This window comes from Pleurodeles waltl, chromosome 6 (assembly GCF_031143425.1).
Source record: "Pleurodeles waltl isolate 20211129_DDA chromosome 6, aPleWal1.hap1.20221129, whole genome shotgun sequence".
Lineage (NCBI taxonomy): Eukaryota > Metazoa > Chordata > Amphibia > Caudata > Salamandridae > Pleurodeles > Pleurodeles waltl.
The window spans coordinates 190286996-190299912 of NC_090445.1; the positions used below are offsets into that span (position 1 = coordinate 190286996).

At 44.3% G+C, this 12917-nt stretch overlaps 1 protein-coding gene across 1 annotated transcript in view; it reads left to right on the plus strand.

Annotated features, from left to right (window-relative positions):
* The window catches only part of LOC138299504 (ras-related protein Rab-18-B-like), a 306733-nt gene that overhangs the window by 152380 nt on the left and 141436 nt on the right, over nucleotides 1-12917 (plus strand). The window contains exon 4 of the mRNA XM_069237780.1: nucleotides 6563-6635. Within this exon, the coding sequence (XP_069093881.1) occupies nucleotides 6563-6635 (73 nt within the window). The remainder of the gene's footprint in view (nucleotides 1-6562; nucleotides 6636-12917) is intronic.

Sequence of the window (12917 nt, forward strand, 5' to 3'; positions counted from 1 at the left end):
TGGATCTGCAGGATGCTTACCTACACGTACCGGTGGCAAGATCCTCTCAAAAGTTCCTGAGGTTTGCTGTGGGTCAGGACCATTATCAGTTTTGCGTTCTGCCTTTCGGTCTAAAATCTTCTCCTCGAATTTTCACAAAGGTGCTGGCTCCTCTAGTGGCTTTGCTTCATTCAGAAGGGGTATTTCTGCATCCTTATCTAGACGACATTTTGATTCATGCCCAATCACGAGACCTTTTGCAGAAGCAGGTGGTCCATGTTCTGGGGGTCCTGCAAAACCACGGGTTTTTAATCAATTGGGAGAAGTCAGACTTAGTGCCGTCCCAGGATCTGGTTTTTCTGGGAGCTCGGTTTCAGACTCTTCTTGGGTTGGTGACTGTGTCAGAAAAACGGTTGGGTGTCCTACAGGCTTTGGTAAAGAAGGTATTGTTGCAGTCTGCTCCCCGAGCTCTTCTATGGTTGCGTCTGCAGGGTCATTTGGCGTCGGTGATATTTCTGGTTCCTTGGGCACGTTTCCATCTCCTGTGCTTGATGACATGGTTCTTGAGAAGGTGGACACCAGGGTCCGGTTCTCTGAAGGACAGGGTTCCAGGGTCCGGATTGATTCACAGAGAGTTGCAATGGTGGTTGGATGCAGACCACCTGAGGATAGGGGTTTCTTTATCGCCTCTGAGACCCGTGGTGGTGACGACGGATGCCAGCCTCTCCGGTTGGGGGGCATGGATGGGGTCGTCTCAGATTCAGGGGTTTTGGTCCCCTCGGGAGGCGAGTCGGTCGTCGAATTGGCGCGAATTGCGGGCAGTATTCCTGGCTCTGGTCCATTTTCAGGATTCCCTGAGGGGTTCGGCGGTTCTGGTTCGCACAGACAACTTAGTGGCCAAGGCTTATGTCAATCGGCAAGGAGGGACCAGGTCAAGGGCTCTGTTCAATCTAGTCAGGGAGATTTTTGTGTGGGCTCAGGAGTGGGTTCCTTCTCTCAGGGCTACGTACATTCGGGGGGTGGTGAATGTTCGGGCGGATCGGCTGAGCAGAGTGATTCCTTCCTCTCAACTTTTCTCTCTCCGGAAGTCTCTGTTTCAGCATCTGGTTCGGCTTTGGGGTCTTCCAGTGCTGGATGTGTTTGCGTCAGTAGGGAATGCGAAAGTGGATCGCTTCTGCTCCCGGTTTCGATGTCCCCAAGCATGGGAGGTGGACGGGATGTCATGTCCTTGGCCGCAGGGCCTTTTGTATGCGTTCCCTCCTTTTCAACTACTCAGGGCGTTTCTGTTACGTGTGAGGGATCTGGGGTCCAGGGTTGTCCTAATTGCGCCACTTTGGCCGAGGGCGAATTGGTTCCCCTTGTTGAGGCTGATGGCGGACGGGAGGATGTGGCCTCTGCCTCTTTGTCCGTCTCCCCTGGAGTTTCCCTGCCTCCCATTGGGGTCATTGAGAAGGTTACACTTGACGGCCTGGAAGTTGAACGACGGGGATTGACAGGTCTGGGGGTGCCGGTAGCTTTGAGTTCTACATTGCTGGCTTCGAGGAGACGTTCCACTTTACTTTCTTATGGTAGACAGTGGAAGGTGTTTTCGTCATGGTGCTTAAGTCGTGAGTTAGATCCTACCTGCGCTTCTATCTTTGAGGTGATGCAGTTCCTGCAGGACGGTGCTCATTTAGGGTTGTCAGTGGCATCTCTTCGGGTGCAGTGGGCGGCTATTCAGGCATTCAGAGGACCATGGCGTAATCTTCAGGATGAAGTGCGCTTGATGCCGAGATTTTTTCAAGGGCTTGTTAATTTATTTCCTCGCCCGGTACGTTCTTTTCCTTCATGGGATCTGTCCTTGGTTTTGGATGTGTTGACGGAGCCCCCTTTTGAACCTTTGGGGGACTGTGATTTGCGCCATCTATCTTTGAAGACATTCTTTTTGGTAGCCATTACTTCGGCTCGTCGGTTGGGGGAATTGGGGGCATTGGCTTGTTCCTTTCCTTTTTGTAAGATTTTTCACGATCGGGTGGTTCTGGTTCCGGTACCTTCCTTTATTCCTAAAGTCAATTCTTCGTTCCATTCCCGGCAGGAGGTCATCCTTCCTTCATTTTGTCCGAATCCCTCCTCAAGGGAGGAGGTCCGTTTGCATTCGTTGGATGTGCGCAGGGTTTTGTTGGAGTATCTGCGGGTGGTGGCTCCTTTTCGTAAAGGGGATTCACTGTTTGTTAATTTTGGTCCGGCTCGCAAAGGTGAGAAACCTTCCACGGCTTCCTTGAGTCGGTGGGTTCGATCTTTAATTCTGTTGGCCTATTCCTTGAAAGAGGTGGTTCCTCCTCAAGGGATTCAGGGGAGATCTACCAGAGGCATGGCGGCTACGGTGGCGGAGCTTCAGGGGACTTCCGTGGTGGAAATTTGCAGGGCCGCCACTTGGGCTTCTCCTTCGACGTTTGTGCGTCATTATAGGCTGTCGGACTTGGGTAGTTTGGAGTCGGTGTTAGGTCACCGGGTCTTATCCTCTATGAGATAATGTTTGGGATGTTCTTGGTGCAGGATATTAAATAAAGGTCTTGCAACTCGATGTCCGTCTCCTGTGTGTTTTCTTGCTATGTCTCATTGGTTAAAAGGAAGGCGAGGGAGGGACGGGAGGTAATGCTTCCATTTTCTTACGATAATGGCATTACTCCTAGTCCTACTCCCTCGCCTTCCTTTTCCGTTCCCTCCCACCCTCCCGGTACGGACTGTCCGAGTTGCAGCTTGGGCTTGGTTTTTGTACAGGAGGGGATAAGGGTGGGGGGGGGGTTTTGAAAGGGGAAGGGAGGGTCTAGAGGGGAGGCGGGAGGCCTCATTGGTTAAAAGGAAGGCGAGGGAGTAGGACTAGGAGTAATGCCATTATCGTAAGAAAATGGAAGCATTACCTCAGCATGGCAAGAACGGTGCTAATGTTTAGGTAGCCAGACAAAATCAATACCGACGGAACATTGCCAGGGGGTGGGGCTAAAGAGTCAGAAAAATTGCATGACTGTAGAAGTTGTTGCTTAGAAAAATGTTTTAAGTATTGCATGCATGGAGTGATCTATCAAATGACGAAGCACGTTCTCTAACTGGCCAAATGTGCAGGATTTGCGACGTCAGAGGCCCCTATGCCCTAAGGATGTGCAAAAGTAAACGCACATGGTTCAAAGGGAAAACAAGGAAGGAGCCTTAGTAATTAGATAATAGAAATAAGGCCGAGAAATATATATATTTCTGAGAAATTTATTTTGAAAATATGCAAGATAAGGGAGTTGTGGTCTAGTGGCAAAATTGACTATTTTGGAAGATGAAGACCCTGGTTCTAATATCGATTCTGGCACTTGACTGCAATTCCTGTGATTTTGGACAAACGATTTACCACCTTAATTAGACTTTTGTGGCAGGTTAGTTGGGCTGGCAGGACAGCAAAGGGATGTGCTCCTCTACCCTGACGGAATGCTAACCACCATATTTAAAGATCTCTTCCAGGCAGGCAAGATCTTTACGTATTCAGCAGAGTCGCCATTAGGACGACTTTGTCGAAAGCACTAAACGTTTTCTGAGCAGCATCCATGCTTGATGCAGCTGCTCTACATTTTTTTGTTATTCATAAAAAACCTCCCAAAGCAGGAGCTGGTTTCTGAAAAATAAAAATCACGTGCTTGACATGGACTTTCTCGCAACATGCTTTTCTGTTCCGGACTGATAGCTTCTGCCCTAAATAAGGTGGAGGGTGTGAATTTCGTAGACACAGACTGATGGCCCAATGTGAGCCGGGTTGTCAGTCGAAGGTTTCCGCCAGAAGAGGCCGCACCGGTTTAAACATGGCTGTGTACCGAACTCGCAAGAGTTGGGGGACTGCGAGTTTCACAGACAGGTGGCAGAGTACTCCGGCCGCCAAACTCTAAATAATGCCCCTAATCTCTCTGCTCTAAAAATTGTGTATATGAGCAATTGTAAATATGTGAAGTTTAATGATATTGTGCAGTACAAATGTTTAAATTTTCATTTGATTTATGGCACACCATGGGCCATATGTACGAACACATTTTCCCATAGACTCAGAATGGGCAAAACTACTTGCTACATCTGGCCCTATATGCCGAACAAAGGTCGCGCTACAAAATAAAAATCTATTGTAATATTCATGTAGGTATTGGTTCCCTTTTCAATTCTTGTAATCGCCACCCATCGTCGTTGATTTGGACTGACCACGTGACCTTAATTTTTAGTGTGGTTTGCTCTTCTCTCTTCCCCAAGTCAGTCCAGTGCATGAAATAATGTACCCGTCCTGGGAAGAAATCGACCTCCGGAAGCTCATCATCGTTACTGAGCAATAAGCCTGTTTTTGCACGGGCAAACACATATTATAATCACTACATCATTTTAATTTCTCGGATACTTCTGGTTTGAGCACATCATCTATCCGGTTAATTACACTGAAGCCAAAAAAGTCCTCCTTTCTAATTAGTTCTCCCTATCTCCGTCTACAACCCTGCCACTGACGTGGTTATTAGAGCGTAAATGAAGACAGAATTATTATGAGGAAGCAGAAGTCTTATATAAACATCAGACAAGCCTCACAAAGTCCTAGTAAAATAAGCAAAACAAAAACATTTTTCTTCCTAAATTAATTAGGCGCCAAACGCAGTACGTTTTTGCTTTTTTTCAAGGATAGTCATATCTTGGCAAATAGATGTTCTTTTTAGCATTTTATTAAAGACTATTTATTATCCATTATATTGCTGCTCGCAACAACACGTAGTAGTCGTTCAACCTCCAGGTTGTGGGCAATAGTGCCTTGTGGCCACAGCGATGGTCATGAACTCTTTTGAGCTCTTGACTCATTTTGTAAAGTGGCAGTGCTCTTGACCTCACTCTTGATGTGACAGACGCAGTTCCAAATTACATAAATAATCTTACAGATGAAATAGCACATCACATTACTCTTTGAATTATGAGAAGGCATATATGAATGTCCTGCTGTATATTAATTTAAGTATGTGTTGTTATTTAACTAATTTGTGGTTTTAGATGTTACTTACTGGTATAAATAAATATTGTGAGGTCATAAGCATTCCATTTTGTGTGCAAATTATGGTTTGCATGTTTGTTGAGCGAGCTATGGAGTGGGGTCCTAACCATAACTTGCGAATTTCAGTGATTTTTCTATATTAATTCACAACCATAACTAAACTTTAACTTTGATTTTTTTGGTATATTCCTGAGTTTTTGTTCACATGTTTTATAACCAAAGCTAACCATAACTCCACTTTAACCTGTTTTTTCTCAGTAATTTTTCATCATATACCACAAGCAACAGTTCTTTGTGCACAACCAATAATGAGCAGCCTGCCCCTCGCTGTGGATGGCCTTCTGCCGTGCTCATTGTTTATTGGTCAAGGTCACTGACCTACATCCACGCCCTGTACACAGGCCTCCATGTGTATTCAGTGCCTACTTCGCAAAGCCTTTGCTTGTGCATTGCGATGGTTGAGCCTCAACTTTGGATCTTTGGCCAGTGTCGCTGCACAGCCCTCAGCAGTATGCCACAACACCTCTCTGTATACATACGTTGTCCAGCAGGTTACAACAGGTTGTAAGGTGCTGCATCCAGCTTGCGGTGTGCTGCCAAGCCCTGCTGCGTAGGCCCTATGGATGTGCATAGCAGGGGTTGGCTTCAGTGCTTGGCCTTAGCCAGACTCGTCACACAACCCTACGTGTGCCAGGCCAACCTACCCCACGCACTCTTTGGGTAGTCACAGTAGGGATTGGCCTCTGGTGGCCAGGCGCTGGTACCAGTCTGCTACAAGAGGCCAGCCCTTGCGAATCCCACAATAAAAATAATGCATTTTTATATATATATTTTTTTTTGGTAACCACTGCAATTCGCCATTACTTATGACATACCATAACTCGCATCAACTAATGTGTTGAAATTTCAAAATGGGACAGACATACAAAAACGGATATTAAGTTTAAACATTGTATGTGGCGTGATTTCTGGCAAGAGTTGAGTGTGTTGATAACTGCAACTGGCAGATTTCTCAGATTTTATACATTTGAGCCACGATTAGAACTCATTTTTTAAATGTGTTTTATTTATATATGTGTACACAAATACACATTTGTACACATGTACACTCACAAAAGCTCTTGTACTACACTGTATTTTAGAAGTGGAGAAGATGGATAGACGGATGAAATAAAGTATGTTTGCTCTACATTTAAGAGATGGCTAGATATGGTTATTGTATGTTTACAGTACTTTCTAACGTTACAATTAAGGCATATTAGAAGAAATCAATGTGCTAAAACCATATCCAGTTTGGCCCTGTAGGATGCAAGCCTTCTGTGCTTCATCCCTGAGTGCGCAAGATTGGAAAGACGGCCTGCAAATTGCATAAATTGTTTAAACCTTAGTGAAAATGTTTTGGTTTGGTGTAGTTGTCAATTATTTAGGATAGACCTGCTACATGGTTCTACAAACCGTTCCTGTTTTGCAAAGTAGTCAGAATTCCTTTGGGCAGAAGTGCCCTTTTTAAAATTTAATTACCAAGAATTTGTACTGTTTGTTTTTCTTTAGGACACCGCTGGACAAGAACGGTTCAGAACATTAACTCCAAGTTATTATAGAGGAGCTCAGGGAGTCATCTTGGGTAAGACCTGGCATTTTTGATATTTCTCTCTGTTAATAATGTATAAAACCTTATAAGCTCTGCATGAAGTGATCACATGCAGAAAGACCCACAAGCGAAATTGAATATACATTGAGGTCTCTCTGTGTCAGTTGTTAGTAGAAAAAAATCAACAAAAAAAATAAAAAAATATGCATTAATAATTATTAAAAGTGATTACAGAATTACGTAAAAGTAATTTAATTATGTTTGAATGACATTTATTGTTACTTTAATTTTTCAAAGCAAAAACGGTACGGTAAGGGAATGCCTTTTTTGCATGATCAACCCCATTTGTGTTTACTGATGCTGTTGGTTTTTATACTCTGCACACTGGGACCCTGCTAACCAGGCCACAGTGCAAGTGCTTTGACCCCTAAAAACTTGCCAAATTGATTACAACTCACAACTGGCACACTTAACTTAATTACAAGTCCCTAGTATATTGGTAGCTAGTGTACCAAGTACCCGTAAGTTAACTGTCACTTGTGGATTGCAGCACCTATTGTGCGACAACTAAAGTGACAATGTAAAGCCTGTCTTCAGACTTGCCTCTGCAGCCTGAGTGTCCATTTTTTTGGCCTGACAAAATAAACCTCTTGCTAAGCGTATTCCTGTCTTTTTAATACTTTAATGTGACCACTAAGGTAGGCCCTAAGTGCTCATAAAGCAGGGTGTGTGGTATTTACAAAGAAGGACATCTGTACTTACATTTTACATGTCCTGGCAGTGAAAACTCTCCTGTATAATTTTTCACTGTGACATGGCTAGCTCTCACCTTAGAAAAACACTGGGTTATATTATAATACCTTAAAATGCATAACTTCAGTTTGGTTATACCTATACCCATGACTCAAGGACTCAAATAATAGTAATTTAAAATCCAATTTAATGGCCAGTCTGATTTTAAGTTATTATTCAGAAAATGTCACTTTCAGAAAGTTGGCATTTTCCTTTCTAATGCCTCTAGTAGCCTTTTCAGAATTAACCCCAAATTGTGACCTGGCAGCTTGTCGGCAGGTATGAAAGGCTCCCAGGAAAGTGAACAAAAGGGCCTTGGCTGGGAGGAGTTGTGACCTCCACCTGATAGGATGGCCTGGGGGAGATGCCCACCAAAAGCACAAGCTTCATTCCTTCATTCAAGCTGCCTATCTCAGGCAGATGTAATTCACTGCAAGGTGTGTCTCTTCCATTCGCCAGGAACCCAGAGTGGCACCGATCTCAGTGGATAGAAAACCTGTTCCAGAACTGGTTTGCTGGAGGACTCCCTCTTTTTCCTACGACACACCTCAGGGGTGTGCCAAGAGCTCTGCAGAATGAGAGAAAGGTTCTGCCATATTCGTTTTAAGTAGAAAGGCGGATTGTGGGATAGTTGACAGTAAACCACAAGGGAAATGCGGCAAAAATGGGTAAAGGCAACCCTGGGAAGTTTTACCCAACTGGATGTGGAGTGGCCACAGGCTGACAATACCCTCTTCAGAAAATCTCTGGAAGACAGAAGGACTGCACCTGCTGTTGAACCTCAGGAGAGAAACCCAAAGGTCTGGACATGTTCCCCACATGTACCCAGGACTAAAGAGTGGACTCCAAGGGCTAGTTGGCTAACCTCCTTTTAAGCTCCAGTTGCCCAAAAGCTGCAAGAAGTCCAAGACTCTGCTGAGTCCAGCTGACCAGTTCCAACTGGATTTGCCCAGGACCCTGTTGTTGGCTTCTGGGATCCTTAATCCCAAGTGGTCCCCCAAAGGTCCTAGACCCTTTGTTAGTGTCTACAGTGTATTTCCCCATCCAAAACTGCAAAACTTGACATTTACAAACTTTGGCAAAAAGAAACAGAGGCTACCATCGGACCATCGCCTAGCCGCAGTCATGAAAGTAGAACTGCCAGTGTGACTCAGCTTACTGGTTTGCTATGCTGAAAGAATCCTGACTTCCAGAAATGTTTCTAAGTTCATAATTCACCAGGACCAGTGCCAAGCAGCACCCTGCCAACACTGTCTTCCTGGTCTGATTTTCTAACTTCACTCTTTCAGAGTTTTCCCGCCATCGATGTTGAGCGCCTCAAACTTTCCACCAGAGCCGAGGTTCCTACTGAGGTGCTGCAGTTCCCCTGGCTGCCAGCAACAAATACCTCTTCAGATCCACCTGGCACCCTAACCCGCCAATAACCTTGTGGATGAGGATTTTCTCCAGCAAGACTAAGTGAGAAGGTAAACTTCCCACCGGCATGATTGTGGTCCCTGTATCTGGCCCACACTCCATCACTGTCGGCCTTAACTTTTCACTTTTACCCAGTCTATCATGACCAGATACTCGTGGTTGGTGTATTGTACTTTTTGGTGCTAGAAACATCTAAAACCGTGAAAAATCATAATCTCTGTCTCTGTACGTCCGATATGTCTTGTTTGGGTGTCTATTTGTTCATTAAAATGTTCTCTATTTTTATAGATTGGAGTGGAATTTTTATTGCGTTGTGTTTTTTACTTTTTAAATATTTTGGTACTCCTAAATGCTTTACACATTACTCCTAAGTTAAGCTTGTCTGCTCTGTGCTGCAGCAACCAAGCATTCAGCTCAGGGTTCAATTATTGAGACCTAACTGGACCTTGTAAGGAATAGCACCATCATTACTTGAAGAGGATTAGTATTATGTAATGTCATAAATATACTGTCATTCAATACTTCAACATAAACTTAATAGAAAACGACTACTATCTAGGTCAACTAATAATCCACTTTCTAACAGTTAATAAAATATTTTATAATTCAATTAAGTGATCTTTTGTTATAAATTATTTTTAACATTAAGTATTATTATTTTTATATTTCTATTTTAAATAAATCAATTCAATTTAACATTATTCCCTATGGATTTTACTTTACGCTTCTGTCTCTATTATTTTCTTTTGGAGGGTGATGCTGTACCAGTGGTTGACCATGTGTTTTTTTTGTTTTTTTTAAAGTAGTATCTTACACTCGTAAAATGTGACTACACCTCCTTCACACTCAGATTTTGTGAATAGGCAAAAGTAGTAAAGTTACTCAAAGGTGTAACAGTAAACTTACATGTGTAGACTTATTCACAAGTGTAACTTACCTTCACGAGTAGCCCTGTATATGTTTAATTCCAACTAGGAGAATCTATGGTACTCGGTTGGTAATATGCTTAGAGAAATAGCTACAGCTTATGACTTCAGCAAATGTGTTATACATTCAAGTAGTTATCAGTTATTCAGTTGTAGACAAAGTAGCTTTTTTAAAGTACACAGTTACCACACCCATAACCTGGTGCTGAAGATGTGGGTGGGCAGAGTTTCCTATGTAGTTGCTGGGGAACAGGTGCCAAGGATCTATGAGAGATGATTGATAAATGTCCAGGGTTTGACTATGGTCTGAATTTATAAAGGAATTTGGTTTCCCTCAGGCTGTGAAAAGTAGAAAAAAAGTTTTGGACCTTGGTGATTAGCACAAGAAGTTTGTTCTGTGATTTAAGCGCTCTAGTGGGATGCGGTACAGAAGCTTTTGGAATGAGTTGAGGCTCATGAGGGTCTGCTGAGCAGGACTGCTAATTGATAGTGCCTACCTACCCCCAATTACATCAGGCAATACTATAAATGTAGTGGGAATACTTTCAACCTACTATTGGTTTCTGGATGAGATAGTATCTCTGCTGTGGAAACCCTTTGATGGCCCACACCTACGAAGGCTAAAGTGAGTTACGTTGTGAACCCCCCATTTTAGCAGTTAAAGGCTGGGTTGACATTGGGCCCGATGGGCTCCTAAAAGGGTGATACTAAAACTAGACATATGTTTTTAAGGGTCTCTTCTGTCTGTGTCTCTGCAGACAAAAATTCATCAATAACAGTGGAAATGAATACTATGGAGACCTGAAGAGTGGGGACTTGGGGATGCAAAATACAGGAACAGAGAAAGATAAAAGATGAAAAATCTAGAGCAAAACACAGAGAACAGCAACTAGAGAGTGGATGTGATGGTGAAAGGAACAAAAGTGATGGTGGGTGAAAAATAGGAAAAAACAAAGGGAGAGGAATAATTGAAAGAAGGATCAAAGTTAAGGTGAAGGAATAGATGAGTGAAAGGAAGGGTGTAAGGAGCGACAGAACAGTGGATGCAAAGAATGAGGCACAGTAAAGTAAGGAATGGTGAAAAGAAAAAGTGAAACATAGATGGAATGGTTAATGAATGGAGTGAAGGATAGATAAATGAAAGGATGAAAAGATTGAAGACTGACCAAATGGATGGATATAAATGTAAAAGGATAGAACAATGGATAGATGGAAGGATTGAAAGATGCATAGGTAAAAGGATGGATAGAATGATAAACAGATAATGGATGGATAGGTGAAGGGTTGGTAGATGGCAGTATGAACGTATAGTTGTATGAAAAGATACACTGGTCTAAAGCTGAAATGATAGATAAGCAAAAAGTTGGATAGATGATTGGAAAGTTAGTAGAAAGAATGGATGGCTGTTCATGGAAAGAGTGTACAGAAGGGGTAAAAGGATGCCTTAGTGGTTACTCTGGTGAAAGGGAGGATGGATATATGTGTTTTTTGTGTGGAAGGTGAAAAGATAATTGGGTTGTTAGAAGGAAAGATTAAAGGATGTTTGAGTGAACAGGTGGACGGGTGAGTGAAAGAATAAATAAACTGATGAATGGATATAAGTAAGTAAGGATAGATTGAGGGATGGACGGTCAGTTGCAAAAATGGAGATAAGCATAGTTGGGTGAACAGCTAGATAGGTGACTAGATGGAATATTGATGACATGATTGAAAGAAAGGTGGATGAAATAAAGGATGGACGAATGCATTAACAGATGGATGGAATAAAGGACTGACAGATGAAACAGTGAGTTGCTGTAAGGGTGAAAAGATGGATTAATGGATTGAAAGGTAAAAAATGGATGAGATAGAGGCATGGATAGATGAATAGAAGCTCCTCTGGCTGCTGCTCCCTCTTCCTTGCCTTAGGGACGAACTGAGAGCCTGCCTGACTCAGTCCAAGGCCCTCCTCCACCCACGGGTTCCGGCCTGCACCTCATCCCTGGTGGCCTTGTGGCCATCTACAAGTAAGTACCTTTTTGTATTGTTTCTCTTAATTTTCTGTCTCTTCCTTGACCCTCTTCCTCCCGCTGCTGCACCTGTGGCCCGGTGCCCCCATCCCCCTCCACACCCCCTCACAAAGCATTTTTCCCACCTTCCAAGCAGACCGGACCCCCGCCTCCCTCCCCTTCTTAAAGCCCACCAGCACCCAGCACCAGGAACCCTGGATCTCTGACAAAGCCATTCCCTGGCCATCCTCCATCACGATGCCAAGACCCTCCAACGCCTTACCACCAGACATCTCAGTGTCTGCTACACCGCATCTCCTAAGGACACCCACTGACCTTTTTCCTGCTGGAACTGCAACCTCAGGTTCAGCCACAACAAACAACTGGAACACCCCAGACCTGAAACCATCGTCGCCCGCCACTGCCTCCTTCTAAATATACGCTCCCTCCATAAGCACACCACAGAACTTTGGTACCTGATCGACTCCACCTGTCTGGACATCGCATTCCTAACCAAGACCTGGACCAACCCTAGCTCCGGACCAGACATTATCATCGCAATCCCAGATGGATACAACATCCTAAGGAAGGACGGATCCTCCCATCCGGGCATAGGACTGGCCATCGTACACAATTCCTCACTCCGCATCACGGTCAACATGGAGGAACACTGCACCACAATGGAACACTTACACTTCTTGATCAACACCACTCACAACTTCTCCCTCCACTGCACCCTGGTCTACAGACTGCCCGGCCCCTGCCCAGCCTTCATCAATGGCATTGTAGACATCACCACACCCTGACGTCCACCCACTACCTCCTCCTTGGCAACTTGGATTTCGACCTCAAGGACCGCAATGACCAAAACACCATTTCCCTTCTCGACAATCTCGCCAACCTTGGACTAATCACTGTGCCCAAACACGCCGCAGGGCACATGATAGAGCCCATTTTCACCTCAAGTAGCCAGATTACCATCAAGAATATCTCCATCCAGGACTGGGCCAACCATCACTGCTGACACTTCGCCCTCACTACACCCAACAGCCGCCTCCGTGTCCCCAGGGCCCCACACACGAAATGGAATGAAATCATAGACAAGCAGCTCACCACGACCCTTGCCAAATCACCCCCGCCAAATCACCCCCGCCTTCCACCGACAACACCAACACCGCAGCATGCAACCTCAA